The 21,565-nt window shown below is 36.2% G+C and overlaps 1 protein-coding gene across 17 annotated transcripts in view; it reads left to right on the plus strand.

The window, feature by feature from the left end:
• Window positions 1–5,926: 5,926 nt before the first annotated feature.
• Iml1 (GATOR complex protein Iml1) overlaps window positions 5,927–21,565 on the plus strand; it is a 58,698-nt gene continuing 43,059 nt past the window's right edge. For 11 of the 17 annotated variants that reach the window (XM_073979978.1, XM_073979981.1, XM_073979983.1 and 8 more), the window contains exons 1-7: window positions 5,936–6,222; window positions 7,430–7,737; window positions 7,802–8,521; window positions 8,585–8,830; window positions 8,896–9,011; window positions 9,146–9,317; window positions 9,377–9,553. In XM_073979978.1, coding sequence (XP_073836079.1) covers window positions 6,180–6,222; window positions 7,430–7,737; window positions 7,802–8,521; window positions 8,585–8,830; window positions 8,896–9,011; window positions 9,146–9,317; window positions 9,377–9,553 — 1,782 coding nt within the window. In that variant the 5' untranslated portion in view covers window positions 5,936–6,179. Of the gene's footprint in view, window positions 6,223–7,429; window positions 7,738–7,801; window positions 8,522–8,584; window positions 8,831–8,895; window positions 9,012–9,145; window positions 9,318–9,376; window positions 9,554–21,565 lie in introns of all 17 variants that reach the window. The other 6 variants (XM_073979979.1, XM_073979984.1, XM_073979985.1 and 3 more) reach the window with 1 other exon arrangement.

The following is a 21,565-nucleotide window of genomic DNA, read 5'->3' on the forward strand; positions in this document are numbered from 1 at the left end:
GATCTCTAATCTACACATGCAACCCTCACCAAGACATTCATTATCTTTATTAGAAAATTAATATGTTCACGTGAACATCTTGGGGGCCCAAAAAATGCTTATGAAATATAATCAAAATTATTTTATAATACCAAAATTAGAAATATCAGCTAAAATTCTAAATAGAGAAATATAAAAAAATCAATGTTATTGTAGCACAAATCTAAGTAACAGCACCCAGGAAGCTTCTCCATCTTTCCATCCAGTCACTCTTATACGTCCCACCTTTGTCTGCTGGCTTTATCTTCCAGGCTGAACCATTTTCATTTAGCTGCACCTTAATTCTAGGAGCCCGTAACTTGTTCTTTGGCAGCTTCACTTCTCTAGCCTTCGGCATAGTCTTCCTCCGGCCTTGAAGACAGTCATCCTTTTCTAGCGACTTCACCTTTTTGGCCATAGGCATTTTCTCCTTCCAACGTCGAAGAAAGTCATCCTTCTTTAAAGGCTTAACATTTCCGGCCTCGGGCATCTTTTTCTTCTGGCGTTGAACAATGTCATCCTTCACAGGTTGTCTAGATGGATATTCCTGGCTTATCTTCTTATCAACGCTGAAGAACATTTTCTTCTCATCCCTCTTTGTGCATTTGGCTTTGTTGACTCCAGCATACTTAATGTTTTCCATGGCAACCGTATGTTCTGATTGTTCCTTTGGGCTGTCCATCTTTTCCCTCTTCATAGGCTCCATTTTTATTAGCAGAGTTCCTGTCTCTGCCTGGTTTTTGGTCAGTGCCGAGCTGTTGACTGATTCGTCTTCCTGGGAATATGGCCCCATAGCCTCATCCCTTCGGTCTGCAGCATCTTTGCTCAGATTGGAAGCCCCCTCGCCTTTGTTGCTCGCCGTCACCACCATTTTCAATGCCGCAGTCTCCCTCTGACTCAGCACTCCAGAGATCTGCAATTGATTACCCTTTGTAATCGATGCTTCCATTTCTTTTATAGTTTGGAAAAGATTATCAGCCTCCTTAATACCTTCCACCACCAGCTGACAATCAGCTTCATCTTTAGCCAACAGTAGTGCCGCCAACTCATCAATTCTTTATTTAATTTTCTCACTTCTGCCTTCATAGCCGTCACCTCATAATTTCCCTCTTGGATAGACTCTATTAATTCTTCCTTAGCTATCCTCGATTCCTCAGCCTCTCGCTTGATTTGTCCTTTAGTGTAGTGGCAAGCTTGACTGCATCTTCCGTCTCGTCTTTGTACGATTTCATGGCTCCTCCATGGCCATAATCTTTGCTTCCAATTTCTTCATGGTCGCCACAGCGGCCTTGCGTTCCATTCGCTCTTTGTCCAATTTTTCCTGCAGGCCACGGACTTCCATTTTGGCCTCTTCATCCCTCATGTGTAGGTCTCTTATCACCTCACACTGAGAGCTCACTCTGGTTTCAAGGCTTGCTTTAGACTCTTCAGCTTTTTCCAGGTCAATTTCCAGAATCTTGTTCTTGGCTTTCCATTTCCCTTCTTCATAGTCCATTGCGTCGATATCCCATCGCAGGAATTTTATTTTTTCCTCCAATGACAAGGGCCTAACAGGCATCAACATTACTGGTACCACTTCCTCTTTTTTGGTAAACAATTGGAGGATTTTCTCGTTTACCATTTTATCTTTTGCTGCCAGCTTCGATGCTGCAAACCTCTGCTTATCCACGTATGTATAAACGCCCTCATTGTAACGCTTAGTCTGGGTTTCATTGACTTCTTCAATCGCCCAGTTGATGAGAACAAGAAGCTTCTCCACCTCATCAGCAATTTTTGCCGCCGTTTCCATTTGGCTCCGCATGGTGAATTTCTCTTTCCCTACGGACAATATCCCCAATTGGATATCAAGACTTCACCAGCCAGCTGACCCAATTTCCTCCCTGTGAGGCAAATTATCAGCTTCCCAGCTCTTTTTGGATTCGGCCACTGATCCGGCTCGAAGGACCAGTGGAAAGTGGGGATCTATAGACTTAAGGAAAGAAACACTGGTCTTTCCTATGTCCCGGGCCACACTAGAGTTATTTCACTGAAATTGTAACATGAAATTATGCGTCTCTAGATCGAGTTCCATAGTAGAGTAAAATCAGGAAATTGCTGTAATGGGGAATTCGGCCTAAGAACACCTAAATTCATAAAATTTTTTAATGAAATTTACTTTAGTGTGGACCGGGACTATATGAATGCAATACATGCACTGTTTATTTAAAGTCAAATTATTCTTAAGAACTAAATACAAAAATATTACTTAACCTACTTAAACTAGTGTGTAGAAAAGAGAAAGTGAGAGTGCACATATGTGTACGAACGCATCTGCCATACAATCTTATGGAGAGGTCGTAAAATATTCTTATCTTACATGCGCATACATGTAGCAAGCAACCACATGGTTATTAGACTGCTCATAGATTGCCTGTACCAATCTATTTCAGACATACCACATGTGGCAATGGAAATTCTTATCTCCTTTCTTCTAACAACCTCCCACGATAAGGAGGTCTGCTTGCCACATGTTTACAAGTGGACTGTATTTAAACTAGATCCCTATTTAACAAAATGATCTCTAATCTACACATGCAACCTTCACCAAGACATTCATTATCTTTATTAGAAAATTAATATGTTCACGTGAACACATACCGACGAATATCGATAGAAAGACAAATTGTCAAATATTATATTTTGATTCTCCGCAAATACAGGCAAAAAACGCGTAAGGGAGGAAGAAAGGTCCGCTTTTTGAAGAAATGCCCCTAACATAAGTATCTGCAAGTATTCCAACAATGCGTAACACAAGTCTACTTTCAACTTCTAAAGCGTCAAGTGTGTATGTAGCTCCGTTCCTTTACGTGCAAGAATCTTCAAGTTTTGCCACTTTTTACTCGAAAAGCGTTCCTTTACTTCTGACACCATACAATTCATATGTGAGCACTTTACAACTTTTACTACTTTTGCCGGTTTTACCATTTTTAAAAGTTAAGGAACAGACCATGTATGTTTGTAAATAAATCTCATAGATTTTCGTGGTTTTATTCCAGGATATGAATAAACGTGTCATTCGCATCCACGTATTAGCTCGGCAAGGCATTATAAGTTTAAAGTGGGTAGGACAGTGTAATCAGAATCATTGGTCAAAAGGTCACTTTGAAGTTAATTTTTAATTAATTGTATTTTTATGAATGTACAGATAAATAAATTGTTAAAACCGCAATAAAACGAAGAGTTATTTTTGCCAAATGAATATTTAGCTTTGAAATTTGACATGACTTAAATCCCTACAATAATGTACGTGGATCCACGTTACCGTCATTTGAGTTTATATATTCACATATTCAATTCACGACCACATCAAATGGAATTTCTCATAGCGTAGTGTATAAAAAGTTCGGAAATCCGAACATATACGACATTTTTAGCATTCTGATTATTAGTGATGCTGAGTTTAAATCTATAATATTACCACAGAACAAAGTAGATTGTAAGAACACCATATACGTTTTGGCCTCGTAGAAAAATAGTGTTAAGTGCATTGGTATAGGACTTGAGTTCTTTTGAAGATTTAGCTAACGGGTTTCCTCTTTAATAATAAGGAAAGGGTAGCATGGGGCAGCTTCGCCACTGTTGCGCTTTCGTCAGCGCCGATTTAGTTGATGCTACATGTAGATCTTCCAAGGGAAAGTTATGAGTTAATCGAAGATCTACAGCTTTCTCTTTTGTGATCTTTATGCAGATTCAATAAAATCGGCGCCGGCGAAAGCACAACAGTGGCGAAGCTTCCCGCTGTTATTCTACATAGTTAACCCTTATGTAAATGCCTTAAGAAGATTTTTCTCAATAAGGCGGAATTTACCTTGTGTACCGTCTTTATTGACATAACATATGTTCATATAAAACGCCGTTGTTAAAAGAATTCAGCAAAATATTGCAATAATGTACTGTCGTTAAGACTTAACAATTACTTTTTTGGTTGTTAACTTAACAATAATTTTCGGTAATTAACGACAAAATTTACCGACAAAATCGTTAAAATTGGTATACAGAATAGCACTTACCGAAAATTATCGTTAACTACCGACATTCGTCGTTAATTCTGTCATTAAGGAGTTACAGAATCGCACTACTGATGGAACCTCACCATTTAAGGTAATTTGTTAATATATCGTTATTTTTGATCGGGGGCGCAACCATTGCAATTTGCAAGCCGATGTCCTCATAAGTTTAGCAAATATAGCGAATCGAAAACAATAGCCCCCCAAAATTCGTCTGCAAATATATAGCATTTAGACCACGGGACATTCCTGAACATTTTTTAAAAATTTCATGAAATTAGGTTCAGTAGTTTTGGAAAAATATGTATTGAAAAGAGTGGGAGTGGTAATCAGTTTTCTAGATATAACATATTTATTTTGGATCCAAATCATAAGTTTGGCTATACATATAGCGTTTTAAAGAAAGGCGTGGGAAAGGTACCCAACCTCAACATTCGTACTTTTTGTTAATATGAAATTTTGCAAATGTCGTGATTTTTATTTTTATAGATATAGCATTTTTAAAAAGAATAGGGTATAGGGGAAGTACTCCGCCCCTTCCGGAATTCAACTAAATTTGTAGCCTATTTTAACCGGGGAACATCCAATTTCAGAAAAATCGGTTCAGTAGTTTTTGTAGAAAAGATTAAAATTGAAAAAAGTGGGCGTAAACGTTTTTAAATTTTAAATAATAACCGAAGTGAGGATATGGCGAACATTTCACAGACAGAATTATCGAAATCGGTCCAGCCGTTCTCAACTAATGTAATAACCAACGAACGACATTTGATTTTTATTTATATAGATATAGCATTTTAAAGAAATATGTTATAGGGGAAGTACCACTTCCGAAATTCAACTAAATTTGTAGCCTATTTTAACCGGGGTACATTCCCTGCCAATTTCAATAAAATCGGTTAAGTAGTTTTTGTAGAAATGATAAAAATTGAAAATTGAAAAAAGTTGGCGTAAAAGACGGAAGACGAAATGATAAAAATTTAAAATTAAAAAAGTGGGCGTTGTCAAATTTTCATTGCATAAAAACCAAGTCGGGTTATGGCGCACATTCCAAAGGAAGAATTATAGAAATCGGTCCAGCCGATTACAAACGAACGACATTTGATTTTTATTTATATAGATTTTTAGATGGATTCAATTTGTTTTATTATTTATTTTCTTGTTTCATCTTTTTCATTGCAGATATCGTTAATATAGTATTGGGCACAGCTATTTCTTTATCAGCGATTGTTAAACTCATTTTTTTTCACCCAAAATTAAAATTTGTGCAAATTTGCAACTCAACAATAAATTGGTCTGTTCCTTTACTTTTGAAAATGGTAAAACCGGCAAAAGTTGTAAACTGTTCCCATATGAATTGTATGGTGTTTGAAGTAAAGGAACGCTTTTCGAGTAAAAAGTGATAAAACTTGAAGATTCTTGCACGTAAAGGAACAGCCGTAATGTAAACAATGACAAAAAACAGCTTCTATTTTTATTTGTAGGTTATGTCATATGAAAATAACATTTGTAGGTATGAACGAACGCACATAGAGAATATGTGTCTTCGTTTACTTGCAATTTGTAGAAATTGTTACTGGATGTTGTTCGTTTACTCAACAGCGCAATGCAAAATACATTAGTCGATTACAAGAAGTTACTAGACTTGTACAAATTTGTACAAATTATTGAGTAAATGAACAGACCTAATATCGAATTGATAAAAGAAGTGACAGCTGATACGACATTGATGCCTAGTGTAAACACCACTTTAGCTGTTGCCTACCTGTACATTATTCTACCATGCTAGACCACATTTTATATAGATCTATAGATCCATTTGAAGTCATCGACAAAAGTCAGTTTACGCATCCCTAGTTTACTTCGCTCTTTGTGTGTTTTCATTCGTAAACAACAGGGCAATTTTATTATTTTGCTTTCACACATTCGTAAACAACAAAACAGTTTGGCTATTTTGTTTCATTCTCATTTTTCATCATTGATTCCCTTTCGTGGTCCTTATTCGAATTTTGTCAGAAGACACCCAACTTCCAAGTTCTTTTGTTCTTTTAATTTGGTGTAAATTGTAATAGAAATGAAATGAAATTACATTTTAGAGATAAGAAGAAGTGAATAAATATGAAATTATATAAATTGTATACACATACAAAGTCCTATAAGGGTAAGTTTAATAGTTATATCAATTACATGTAAAGAATCACTTATAACCATTCCCATATTATATATTGGATATTGGTTCCCTACATAAAGAGAGCAACTGACTGTATCTTCCTATTAGAAGCGCACTCTTTGTCGCAGAACACTTGAAGAAAACATTAAATGTATTGGGTGCACGTGGAGCAATGGTATGCACACCCACCTGCCCGGTTTCTATTTCTGTCCAGGCACGCAAAACAAAGCAGTGTGTCCTACGAACACTGAGAAAAAGAAAATGAAGATATATTCCCGTTTACGCATTACCATCCTTACACATCAACACCTAATTAATAAGAATATAGATAATAAATGTCCCAAATGTGGATCTGTTGTAGACGTCAAACATATACTTCAATCTTTCAGCATCCTATCTCAACAACAACGGACTCGACCATAAATAGTATGTCTCATTATGCCTTGTTCCTTCTTATCAAATGTTTGTAGAGATAAAATATGGGTGGAAGAAAACTGCTTGCTATATGTGTGTATGTTTTTCCAGAATTTACTTATTTTATTTATTTCGGACGCAGCAATTCTACGGGTAGATTGGCTATTAATTATGCCTTGATCAACGACCCATGCGGATACCAACATCTTTCACACTTCCATAAAGGTGTAGTTTCCGATTTTCACTGCCAGTTTCGAGTGTACTTGGATTTTTTTGTTACTTTATGGTTCGGTATCCACGACATATATACTCGATATATCAATATATATCGATATAAAGAAGATAATCACTTGTGGACCATTGAAATGGAATGTTCCAATTTGTTAATCTGTTGGGACATCGATCCAGATATGAATGATGTTAATGCATTCAGCAATACGGATCGTCGCAAGTTTTTAAATGTAGATCTGGATAAAAGATCTTTTAGCCAAATATGTACTTTCATAATTATTTAGTGATTGACATTTGCTACGAACCCTTTCTATTACATCGGCTCTTATGTAAGACTATTATATTGGCCATAAATATTCCAAGTAACTAGATCTTCTTTATAAAGATTGCGGATTTTAAAGGTGATCATATCCTCTAAAGGGAAGTAAAAAGGGAACTCCTAAAGGACCAAAATAAGAGCTTAACTTTACCATGTTTAAGTCATTCAGTACCACTGCTTGTTCTGTAGTATTTACCTAAACAGATCTCACTCTTTTTTACATATTTCTTACAGATGCCGATCTTTTGGTCAACAATAAAGAACATCCCGATGTTAAAGCCGGTGACATAGTCGAAGTCTATCATCGTGAGGATGAAGAAAACACCAGATTGGTGTTGCAAATAACAACATTTACTGATCTCAAGCATCGCGATGCCATCAGTATAGAAAGCGGTGTTGCGGCCCAATTTAAGCTACGTACATTTACCGATGTGGTTATGAGAGTCGTTGATGTAGCCGATGTTGCATTGGATTCTATTGAAATTACATTTAAAGATCAGTATATGGGACGGTCGGAAATGTGGCGTTTAAAACAATACTTGGTAAGTTAATAATCCGCCTTGGAAGATATGCTTTTGGTATTTTTTTATAATTATTTTATTCCAGACCAACACATGCGTCTATGTAAATAAAAAGATTGATTATAATGACATGCAGATACGTTGTCAAGTATATGAGATGTGGTCACAGGGTGAACGCGTCTCTTGTGGTGTTATTACAGAGGATACAAAAATCGTATTTCGCAGTAGCACATCTATGGTCTATCTCTTCCTTCAAATGTCTTCGGAAATGTGGGATTTCGATATCCATGGGGATTTGTATTTCGAAAAGGCTGTGAACGGCTTTCTCACAGAATTATTTCACAAATGGAAAAAGCTGGGATGCAATCATGAAGTTACTATTGTACTGTTTTCGCGTACATTCTACGCTGCTAAGTCTCTGGAAGAATTTCCAGAACATATGCAGGAATGTCTTCAAATGGATTATAAAGGGCGTTTTTATGAAGATTTCTATAGAGTGGCCATACAAAATGAACGTAATGATGATTGGTGTACGGTCTTGGGTCAGTTGAGGAAGCTTTTTACTTCTTATCAAGCTACTGTATTGAATTATCATGCCCGAGAGGGTGTACGAATACCGCCTGCCTATAATTCCACAGCAGCCCAGGGGAACTTTCTGGAGGTTTTGAATATATCTTTGAATACGTTTGAAAAACATTATTTAGATCGTACGTTCGATCGTACCGGTCAGTTGTCCGTGGTAATAACACCTGGTGTGGGAGTATTTGAAGTCGATAGAGAGCTCACTAATATTACAAAACAAAGGGTAAACAATAGAAAATGCTGGATGCTTGATTTCATTTCATTAATATTTTGTGTTATCTTCTAGATTATAGATAATGGTGTTGGTAGTGATTTAGTCTGTGTTGGTGAACAGCCTCTACATGCTGTACCTCTATTAAAATTCCATAATAAAGATACATCGGTTACATCTGCCGATGACTATTCACTGCCTCATTGGATAAATTTGAGTTTCTATTCAACAAATAAAAAAATTGCATACTCAAATTTTATACCTCGAATAAAACTACCGCCCATGATTTGTAATGCTCCAACCATAATGGATAGTAATAGTGTATGTACACATGATTATGGCTTAAAGATGTACAAAATTACATTTTATTACGCACCTTTTTCTAGGATAATGAGAATAACTTTCTTAGTTGTAACCAATCGGAATATATTCACAACTCACTGTTTGATTATGAAGCCTATGATGACCAAATTTTCCAGCCACCACCTGCCCAGGGAACTTGGTAAGTGATAATCGAATTATTATTGAAAATTTATTTGTTTTATGTTTGCCTGTTAAGGTGGTGTTGATCATATGATTGAATTTGTTTTTTACTTTTTTTTTTTTGTAAAATTTCAAATAACAATTCTGTTTCAGTTCCTTGCAAAGGGTTGTTAGAGCTAAGAAAACATCTGTTCCCAGTTTTGAAACATACGCCTATCAAAATAACGACTGGGAAAATTTGACACCAACGAAAATACCCAGTCTTCGCAGGAAAATGTCTGATCCTGATATACATCATGGGACTTCTGGAATACTTGCCGCTATGGTAGTTTTATGACAACGTTTTTTTCAGTTGAGATGCCTTAATATATGACCTTGTTTCAGACGGATGTTACAAACCTCTCAGAATCCCTTGCATCGGAGAAAAATTCAAGGCGCTCAATAGTATCCATAGCACCTATAGTACGGCCTGGTCGTTCTTTAATTAATCCATTTGACCCATCTCATGTTACTATTAAGTTAACATCGAATCGACGTCGTTGGACTCATATTTTCCCAAAGGTAGGAAATGTTACATTCGTTTTAAATTAGCTTCAGGTGAAGAGATGTTGGGTTAGGCACCTGTTAATGAAGCAAAAAAAACATGTTTTTTATAATATATCTTACGATTTAAGTCTGTAAAATCTATGGAAGTGCATTGAATAATGAATTGTAGCGAAGTACCATTCAATATTTTACGTCTGTAAATGAGGCCAAACAAAAGTTGATTTTTGCAAACATTTGCATTCCTCCCTGTTGCTTTACTTTTGCAATCGGAATATCGTATTTTTCGATCTACTCCATCGAAGCCTTGGCCTTTCAGTTCAGTATGCACCGTTATGCGACCCGTAACGGGTTTAAAGGGTTCATCATTATTTATTTTATTTATTATTCATACATAGTAATGCAAAAGGTCTTTAAGACCAAAGTGCGCATTACAAATAAAATTTCTTGCTAATTAATCCATGACTATGATAACATTATACAAAAATAAAAAAATATAATGACAAAAATTAAAAGAAAAAGAAACTAGAAAAACGGCTCCCCAGCCAAAAAAGAAGGAAAGGTAATGAATTAAAAACCCATGTTAATAGTAATGCACGTACTACAGGCACTGTCATAATCATTCTTACGACATTGCCCAGTCAACGCAATCGTTGTATCTCGATACGTTTAACTATAATGTCGTTAGAGTAGAAATGATTATGTCATGTCAGCTATAATACGGTGCATCACCCTTAGGCGTTGTTGTAACGTCTCGTCGATGAGTTACTAGACCAACACCCAACCCTAGCTTTTGTCGCTCTTATGGTTGAACGTGCGGCACGTTTTAGCTCACTACATTTAAGCTCCTCAGGAGGACAATCTCCGCTTGTGATGAAAGAGGGGCCTAGATAAGTCCTGGGCTTTGTCATGTTAAGGGATTTCAGCCACTTATTGAGCACCAATTTTTTGCAAGTATTCTACCAAACAGTGGGTAAAATAAAGTCATATGGCTAAATATCTATGGTTCTATTTATTTTTATTAAGGTTTCGATTATGGATAGCAACCCAACTTTAGTTGCGTTGCCGATAGCAAATTTAATGATAAAAAATCCAATTTCTACATTGAAATTCATACTTTTTACAATTAAATTAGTAGCTGAAGGTTTAAGACACTGATATTGAATCCATTTTTCAAACATTTCTGTCATTTCACTTATTTTAATTGTATGATTTTCTTTCTCACAACGCAACTACAGTTGAGTTGCTATCTACAATCGAACCCTAAATCATATTTCTAATATAATTTATTAAAAATAAGATAAAAAAAAATTAAAAAAAATAAGATATAAAACTTTGAATTTTGTACCAGTCTTTCATAAATTGTCTTCGTTTGTGTATGACAATGGTTTTTTGACAAGTGTATAACTTTTCAAATTGTTTTCAAAACTTCTTCTACGAACTAAGCTAGGGTGTTTATCGGAAATAAGAGCCCCAACTACTTCTTGGATGTTCCTATTCCCATTATTTTTAAAGTTTTCCCAGCGTTTTAGTCACAATGTACCGATGGCCTCAAGGAGTTTGCATCAGGATGCATTGTGTTTACCATTATTCGGTTGTTAAATTTTTTTATTATACGGCAAACATAAGAACGGTTATACTAAACCACTTTCCGAGTGAATATTTTACAATTTAAATATTTATATATGGGAATATTTTTTTTGATTTGAGGGTATTATGAGATTTCCCCAGACCATGGGAAAAGTGGTAGGAGATGGCAACCCTCTTAGGATAAGAAATGCAAATTCCTTCTAAAATCACACTACCATGCCATCACACTGCAATGAGCAGCTGATTATTTTGTTTAGCTCCGCAAAAAAGTTTTAATTTAAAGAAATGTTGGAGTTTTTTTATCTCAAATTATAATTTTTTGGGATAAGTTTATATTTTTTGGTTGCTGCTGTTTTCAATTGTTGGATGTCGTTGGCTGAGCTGGTATTTTTGGTGAATTTTTTTGCTGTCTTGCTGCTGTTGCTGTTCAACTTCGCGTAGTGCTGCATTGTTTTTGTTTGCCGCCATCATTGTTGCTGTCTTGTCATGGCACCGGTGTCAAGGTGAGAAGGTAAAAGCGGATAAAAACTTCAAATTTACATGCATGCAGTGCAAGCGACGATCTTCTAGTTCTGCTTCTACGTCGGCTGTTGGTGTTGCAAGTAAGCGTATGAATGTGGTTACACCGCAGCATGGTACTAAATCGTCTAGTGGTGTTTCTGGCGTGCAGGATTTGTTTGACCGACTTGCTGTGTCAATGAAGGAAGTTATTGATACTCAGATGAAGCAATGTATGGATGAACTGACTGAGTTGGTGAGGCAGCAGCTTAATAAGAGGCTTAGTCAATTTATGGTTGAACATGACGCATTGGTTAGTAGAGTGTTTGCAGAGGTTCGCTCTGAGATCGCTTATCTGCCAGGCGAATGTGGAAAAGATGCAGAATGACCTAAACGAGTTGAAAAGGCAGTGCTTGGACATTGAGCGTAATAACATTGTTAGTCAACGGCGCCTTAACCGTGCAGATATTTTAATCAACGGGTTGCCGAGGTCGATCCGCAATCTCCGAGAGCCAATTATAAAAATCGCTAGTCTATGTAATATAGTTCTTAATAATAGTGATATTCAGCACGCTTGCTATATTTATGGTGGAAAAACAGTGCTTGTGAAGTTTGCCTCGGTACACATGAGAAATGCTGTTATGGCTAATTATCATCGTCGGGGAAGTATTACTTTGAATGTCATTGATAGTCATGTTACCTCTCGTGTATATCTAAATGACCACCTTACTCCTCCCGCTGCCAAGCTAGTTTTCCGTTGCCGTAGGCTCCGAGAGATGAACAAAATATTGAAGTATGTTTTGGTGAATAATGATGAGCCAAGAGTAAAGGTGACTTTGTTAAGTGGGGTGGTGAAAACATTTGATGCCAATCAATTCGATTGTTTTTTTGGATCTGAGGAGAGACGAAGTACTGGCGATGATGCATATGTATTTATTTATTTATTATTATTATAAACTTATAGTAAATATAAGAGTATTATATACAGTAAAAAGCATTAGCTACTATGGCCATCAGCTATATACATACATATATACAATATAAATTCGAAAGAGTTGAAAAATTTTTTTAAATAGTTATGTTATTCTGCTTTATGTACTGAAATATATTATCAATATTTAGGTTGTTTATGTTTTGAAGCATATTGAATCCTTGGTTTTGTAAGAGGCGTCGTTGTTGTTGAGATAATAATCTGCATGTTTGGAGTATATGTTTAACGGTAACCACATCACCGCACTTCGGACATTTGTTATCTGCGTTTTTGTTGATTAGATATTGATGGGTTGTAACAGTGTGCCCCATCCGTAAACGAGAAAAAATTCTAATTTTCTTTTTATCAATATTTGTGGGGTAAATTGCAATTTGATAATGTGGATTGACATCTGTGTAGTGATAATGTTGGAAATGAGCCATATTGACTATGTGTAGCTTAAATAAGTTTGCTGATATGTGTGCTTTTAGATCGAGTCTTTCAATGATAATATCCTCGATAAGTGGTGCGATGCAGGCATTCTTTGCAGCATTGTCAGCGAAAACATTACCTGGTATTCCGACGTGACCAGGAATCCAAGCTAGCTTTATCTTACCCATATTAGATATGAGTAGGTCCCTTATTTTATTAATACCCGACCATTTAGTGTTGGATATATTAGTAATGCTCCTTATTGCCGATAGACTATCAGATAAAATCAGTGTTTTCTTTTTGGTTTCCAAAGCAATATTGATGGCTTCTAAGATACATGCAACTTCACCAGTGAAGATTGAACTAAATTTTGATAAAACTTTAGATGCTAATAGCTTTCCATCGCAATCAACTACAGCATATGCTGTAGCGGAATTATTTTTAGAAGCATCTGTGAAAAGTTGATACCAATCACCATGTTGCGACATAAGCTCATTGAAATGTGTTAAATAGATTTCATGAGGTGTATTATCCTTTTTGTGCAGGGATAGTGACATATTGCAAGAATTCTCCGAGAACATCCATACAGGGTACCTTGTAATATAATTTGTTATTCTGCCCTTAAAATTCACAATATTATTGTTTATACATTCATAAAATACAGATGGCACCTTGGGCTTCCTCTTTGAGGATAAAATTTTTTTAACATCTTCATCTATAATCGATGAATTTATGGAAAGAATTTTAGGTAATAGTCGATTCAGGATCTCAATATACCTTTCCTCCAAAGGCGGCAGTCCAGATTCTATAAAAAGAATTTTAATCGGCGTTGTCCGATAAGCAAATAGACTAGATCTTATGCATCCATGGTAAATTGATTTTATATATTTCAATGTGGAATGTGGACTGTTTCCAAATATGTAGAAACCATAGTCGATTTTGCTTAAAATAAGCGTTTTTACCAGGTAGGTGAGTGTATTGATATGGGTATAACATTTGCTGGATAAATATTTGATTATGTTAGCTCTAGGAATAAGATCTTTTTTTAGTTTTAAGATATGTTTTTTCCAGCGATAATTTTTTTCAAATGTTAATCCAAGAATTTTTAGTTCATTTACGTATGGAAAAGTTATATTGTTGACTGTAAAGTTTTGGGGATGGCAATTATGTTTTCTGCAGATGTGTAGAATAGATGATTTTGAAGATGATATTTTTGCTCCAGAAAATTTACACCAATTCATTATTTCAGCGATTATTTTTGAAAAGGTATCATTTGTACTATTGTTGTCTCTTTCTTGGCTTAATATGTACACATCATCCGCGTAAAGACAATGGTAAATTTTATTGTATTTGTTAATTATGAGGCTTATTTGATTAAAAGCTATTTGAAAAAGGATTACTGAAAGAGGTGATCCTTGTGGTATTCCATTTTTTAAGGTGAATCTCTGCGAGAGATAATTATTTATTTTAACTCTAAATGTTCGACCTGTTAAAAATGATTTAATAAAGTTTAACATCTTAGATCCACAGCCCCATGATGTCAATGTATCAAGAATAACATGAATGCCCACACGATCGAAAGCCTTTTCAAAATCTATTGCAAGTATAGATGTATGGTTTTTGGTTGATAGAGCTTTTGTTGCAAAGAAATCAATATGGAGTAAAGCGTCATCACATCCTTGTTTTGCCTTAAAAGCCACTTGGTTTACTGTTGAGTTTCCTGGTTTTTAAGAACCATGCCAGGCGATTTGAAATTACGCGTTCGAGTAGTTTTGAAATACATGGCAACAATGATATTGGCCTATAGCTGGAAAAGAGGTTTTTGTTTTTGTTGGGTTTTGGGATCGCGACAACTATTGCTGATTTCCATGAAAAAGGTATAACTCCTGTGTTAAACACGAGATTGTACAACGAAAGAAGTTTTTCCTTACTGTAACTGGAAAAATTTTGTAGCATAGAATATGTTATCCGATCATGCCCGGGTGTATTTCCTTTAGCTTTATTTAAAGCTGTGGCTAACTCAGAGCTGGTTATGGAGTTCTCTATAATCACTGCTTGTCTGTTCCTTGCATATTAGAGAAATTGTTAGGAATATCATTTTTTGACAGCCGGAAATCCGTACAGAAATTAGAATCAGCAGATTCGTTAGACCATTGTTCACCAAATAAATTGGCGATGTCAATGGGGTCGTTTAGAATGCCATTATTGGTTTCCATTGCTGTAAAGGTCTGTGATGTGTTTCGGTTGGATATTCTGTTTACTTTGTTCCATATGTTAGATAGAGGGGAATCTCTGCTGATGGTGCTGGTAAAGCGCATAAAACAGATAGCCTTCGCTTTCTTGGCTTCGTATCTAAACTTTGCTTTAGATTTCTTATAGAGAATTAAATTGTCGCGTGTTGGACTTTTCCGGAATATACGAAATTTTCTGACCTTGTCTTGACGGTAAGTATGTAGGTTTAGGTTCCACCAAGGGACATAGTGTTTGTTGTTGGTTTTTTTCATTGGTATGTTTAATGCTGCTGCTTTTCTTATAGCCTTGGTTATTGTGCCATTGATTTTATTTGGGTTTTTCTCAAAACATTTGTTTTCCAATTCATTGTCGACAGTAGTTGAATATGTCCGCCAATTTGCCTTTTTAAAGTTATATTTTGGGGTAAGTTTTACAGACGACCAATTGGAGTTTGTTAGGACTGTGGTCACTATAGGAAAGTGATCACTGCTATACAGATTATCAATTGTTTCACTGGATGCAATGGGTAGAAGATTTGCAGAACAGCATGTTATGTCTATATTTGTGAAAGAATTAAAGGTAGATAAATGTGTAGGATTGCCATCGTTTAATATACACATATTATGCATGTTCAGGGCATGTTCGAGAATGACACCCCTGGTATTATTTTTTGCTGAACCCCATAATATATTCCAGCAATTAACATCACCCATGAGCAGAACAGGTGTTGTAACATTATCGAAAAGTGAGGTAATGTCACTAATATCGAACGATTCATTCGGATGTATATAAACCGAAATTATGGTTATCTTTATATTTAACATCACTTCCATAACAATATTTAAGAGTTTTGAAGAATTGTAAATCCTCTTGTGTGGGATATTATTTTTAATAAAAACAGCTAATCCACTTTTTGCATTGATGTTCGATGGGTGGTTAGCTGAGTAGGTGGTGAATGAATTTGGGCCTATTGGATGGCATTGATAAGGAATGTGAGTTTCCTGTAGGGAGATAAAGTGAGGCCGTCGATCCTGTATCAATAATTGGAGATCTGTATAATTGTTGATTAATCCTTTTATGTTCCACTGTAAGATGTTAAAATTAATGGGTCTATCTTGTATTGCCACTAAACTTGAGTTGCGTTGTCAGTTGTCTGCGCGACTGAGACGAAATGTTGTACCATTAATGTCAACTCAACTGGGTGGTCGATAAACATGTTATCGATCAGTGTTTTTTCAAACTTGTGACCTCTATTCTCAAAATAAAAAAAAAAAACATTTTAAAAATAATTGCGCTTTGGATAACTCTTTTGTATATTCTGGACAATATTTTAATATTTTGGCTGAGTTTTCGAGCAAATTTGGAAAACAACCCAAGATTGGAATATAACCTGCCCATTGAATCTTCGGATCGTCAAGTTTTATTTGCTGTCCCAAAAAATGATAAGTTCGGTGGAATTATTTTTTGATGATGAAGGAAATGTACAGGACATTGCATCTATTAGAAGAAATTTGAGGGACAAGTCGAATCCATTGGAATTGCCATCTGCACTGTAAGCTGATGATCATGTGGAAAGATCTGTATAATCAGTAAATTATTTTAAAATACGCCTTAAATATTTTCGATTGCCAAAGGATGCCGCAGTTTACGTTGTGGAAACGTTAAAGGATGACTTCAAAGTAAGTTACAGATCAACAGCAATACCCCCACTTTTAAAAGTGTGCGCAGCGTTGCGATTCTTGGAGGAGGGAAGTTTCCAAAAGTCCCATGGCAATGATATCAACAATTGCATGGCTCAATCTACATTGTCGAAAGTATGGAAGGAAGTTGTCCACTTGATAGAGGACAAATTGTGCCAAAATTGGATCGTTTCGAAGTTGACAGAGGAGGAAAAGAGGCAAAATAAAAACCATTTTTATTCAAAAACGAAAATCCCTGGTGTAGTTGGCTATATAGATGGAGGATGTTCGTCATGTGTACTTAAACTGAACCTACTGTATTTGTCACCAGATTCATTTGCAAAAGATTTGCTGCTATCCGCTCCAAAGGCGATAAATTCACTTATTGTGATGGACCACCACCAGTTCGATGAAGTTTATTTTATTTTGAGGCATTTTCTTTTTCAACTTTGCTTTAAAGTGAATCCAGACTCTGCCACTCTTCATACGTTCGTGTTGGAGGTTCATGGCTGTTTAAACTATCGGAAATGGACCTCCACGCTTCATCCGCTGTGGCTTTGGTTTCACCAAAACTCCCGAACTCCTCGGGCTAAGTTTGGATTTTCACTCAGTTTATCAATTAATATTTTTTTATTAATATTAATAATAAAACTGCTGCTTTGTCGTTATTTTCACCATATTGATACACAAAATTAATTAATGATGCAAAGAATCAATAATTGTTAATAAAATGTTTATTTTTCCTTCTATTTTACTTCTTGTTTCTTCGAAAATGTTCACTGCAACTGAAAATTTGTGGTTGCTGAAAAACAGCCGCTTCGTCAACTGAGATTCGCAACTTCAGTTGAGAGTTGCCATACGTGGATCAATTTTGACAACTGGAAACGCCACTCAACGGTAATTGTTATCGAAGATCGACCCCTAATCATTAGAGAGGAAAAAAAAAATAGTAAAATAGTGTAAAACACTATTATGTCATTGAGACATCATCAGCGTCGTCAACAGCTGATCGTCTTGCAGTTATTTTTGCCGATATGTATTTATTTGTATCTATATCTGATAAGTTTGATGTTGTATTGCTCATAGGTTTTGAGATACTACATTTGGTGTTGTTGTTTTTTAGCGTTTCAATTTTTGAGAGAAATTTATTTATTAGTTCTTGGTGTTCTGCATTTATTGCTTCTGTTGTGGTGGTTTGTTTGTTTGTTTTTGGGTTCTTTTCATTTGGTTGTGCTTGGTTTGAGTTAGATTGTTGTGATGTTTGTTTGGAGTTGACTTGTTGTGCTGCTTGGCTTGTACTTGGTTGGGGTGGTGATGAGTTTGATGTTGTTGTGTGATTTTCGTTGTTGTTGGAAATCTGTGACTCCATGTTAGAGAGAGTATTGGCATTGTTAGATTTGTTGTTAAATGTTATTTTCTTTTTTCGCACTTCCATTGCCTCTGAGAGACTTTCTGTTGGTATATCGGTTGGTGTTATTTTTGGGGTATTATTGAGGGCTTCTTTAAAAGAGCATTTGTTTTGTATTTTGTGCTTGAGTACCGTTTTTCTTTGTAGGAATTCTGGGCAGTTTTTGTTGGTGGCTCTATGCTGATGATTGCAATTGATACATTGAACTTTAGTACAGGGTGTTGGATCGTGAACAGCTGATGCACATACTTCACATGTAATAGAGTTCTTGCAGAATTTCTTGGTGTGACCTAATTTGAAGCAATTTTTGCATTGTATCGGATTTGGGATATATTCTTTCACCATACAAGTAATTATTCCAATTTCCACAGTTTTAGGCACTTCGTATAAGTTGAAACTCAGTATGTGTGAAGGGGTATTTGATACCACACCATCATTAAACCTCGTAATTTTTTGGCAATCGACAACACCTTGTGACTTCAGACCATTAACAATTTCTTCTGGGGAAAGGTCAGTTAGCAAATCGCAGCGTAAAAATCCTTTAACAATATTTAGGGTTGGATGATAGATGCATTCAACAGGACATAAACCAGCAAGATTTGTTGTTTTTATAAAACGATTAGCTTGAGCCTCATTTTTCGTCAAAAAGAGGAGATTTCCGTCTCTTGTGAAAATCGTTTTTAATGTTGGTTCAGCCGAAATTCCTTGAATAGCTTTGGAGATTAGGAAGATGTTGAAAGATTTCAGGGTTTTTTTCTGGATGTTTACTTTTCATCAGCACATATTTGGGACAGGATTGATATTTGGATTTTTGTTGAACCAAACCCGGAAAATCCAAAGAATTTCCCAAGGTTACAGTTCCTGTTTTTTGTTTTTTCCTTCTTGGGGAGGTTCCCCCTCCAGGATCTAGGATCCCGTAATAGTTTCCTCCAGAGGAGGATGCCATGTTAAAACACTAGCAGATATCACTTATGAGTTCTTTTGTATGCACTGTAGTAGAATAAGGAACACACCCAATATATTTAATGAAACACACAGTCGTATTTACACTCATAGTTGTATTTTAACACATAGTTGCATAAGACTCAGATAAATACAATAGATAAGATGGGATAAAATAATGTACGCTAGGCTAAGTTGATGTAGAGAAAATAAAGAGACGCCATTCATTGTGCGATCATCGAAAAGACAAGACGTGTTCAGCTCAGGTGTGGACGCAATACCACGACATTGTGAAATTAAAAATTCAAAGAAAAGACTTGTGAAATTCGTGCCAACAAAGAATCAAAATTGTTTTACTTAAATTAAAATAAGTTAAAGAAAACAAATAGAAAAAACTGAAGAAAAAACCAAACTGAAGAACTGAGGAAACCAAAAATTTAATTACGCTGTGAGGCAAACAAAAAGAAAAAACTAAAAGAACTATTTGTGTGTGTGTGTGCAAAAAACATACAAAAGGAAAATGGTGCGTGAACATATTATAGCCCAGCTGAGGCTGGCTGGTGTAAATATTCCAGAAGAAGCAACTCTCGAACAATTGTGTGAATTGTTGGGTGCAGTAATGGTGGCTAGTATGGCGTCGTCACGTACGCCACTACCAGTGCAACAACAACAAGCTGATGCTTTGCCACCACCACTACCACACCAACAGACAACGGGCAAGCCGGTTCATGCAAACCAAAAAGATGATGAAATAGAGCAACAACTAAGAAAACGGTTACTGCTTCTAAAGTTGCAAGAGGAAATTGAAGAATTAGAAGAGAAGACAGAAGTAAAGAAGAGTGTTGCCACCTTTGAAGACGTAACAGGGGCATTACCTAAATTCTCCGGAGATGGAGCATATGCTATTACAAAATGGGATGCAGGAAAAAGGGGGTAACCCTGCAAAGACCCCAAGTCATGGTAAGGAAACGGGAGAAATCAAAAAGACTAAATTTGAAAAAATAACCGTTGGTAAAGTAGAAATGGATAGTAAAGAAGAAGAAGCATGTACAAGAGAGAGAATGGAGAGTAAATGTTTACAAGTAGTTGAAAGCGATGAACAGACGTGGGAAAGAAATGAAAACATTAATTTTGAGAAAATAATTTATGAAGTGAAAGAAAATGACGATGAGTTTATAGATGAGAGAAGCTCATGCATAATCGAGGAGGTAGAAAGTGAAGAAAATCCCAGTCATCTGCAAACAATAGGCAAGGTGGAGACTGAGGACGTTGAGGGAAAATGGGATGTCAACCCGAGATTGAGCGTGGATGACAGATTTAGGTTGAAAAAACTGATTCGGGAAAATTACTTTGGGAAACTCGAAAGCGAGCCGAAGACGTTTGATTTTAAGGCATCCATCCTAGTGACATCAGGAAATGCGACCTACTGTTCACCTAGGAGGTTATCGTTCGCGGAAAAACAGGAGGTGGGAAAAATAATAACCGATTTATTGGAAAAGGGAATCATACGGCCCAGTAATTCTCCGTACGCCTCACCCATTGTGCTGACCAAAAAGAAAAGTGGTGAGGTTCGGATGTGTGTGGACTATAGGGCCCTCAACAAGATTATAGTCAGAGATAACTACCCCCTCCCACTTATCGAGGACTGTTTAGAGTATCTCGAGGGAAAGTCGTGGTTCACCATAATGGACCTAAAGTCAGGGTTTTACCATGTGAGGTTAGAGGAGGATTCGGTGAAATACACATCCTTCGTGGTACCGAACGGACAGTATGAGTTCTTGCGATTGCCATTCGGATTAAAAAATGGACCGGCAGTTTTTCAAAGATTTATAGCCGGAATTTTTCAAGATTTTCTGAAGAGAAACGAAATAGTTATCTATATGGACGATATCGTGATAGCTTCAAAGACGTTAGAGGAACACATGTGTTTAGTGGGAAAGGTAATGTACCGGTTAGCCATGTATGGATTAAAAATTAAAATCGAAAAGTGTAAATTCGCCTATGGGGAAATCGAATACTTGGGATATAAGGTGTCGCGAAAAGGTATCGAGCCATCGGATAGCCACGTAGAAGCGATCGGGCGTTACCCGATGCCGAAGAACATAAAAGAAATGCAGGCTTTTCTCGGTTTATGTTCATATTTTAGGAAATTTGTGAAGGGATTTTCCCTAATAGCCAAACCACTGTATGAGTTGACAAAGGATGGGGCTAAATATGAAATAACGAATGAACGTAAAGAAGCTTTTGAGACATTGAAGCAAAGTTTGACATCAAGCCCG

Source organism: Musca autumnalis, unplaced genomic scaffold (assembly GCF_047663935.1).
Source record: "Musca autumnalis isolate F117 unplaced genomic scaffold, ASM4766393v1 scaffold_4, whole genome shotgun sequence".
In the NCBI taxonomy this organism is placed as follows: Eukaryota; Metazoa; Arthropoda; class Insecta; order Diptera; family Muscidae; genus Musca; species Musca autumnalis.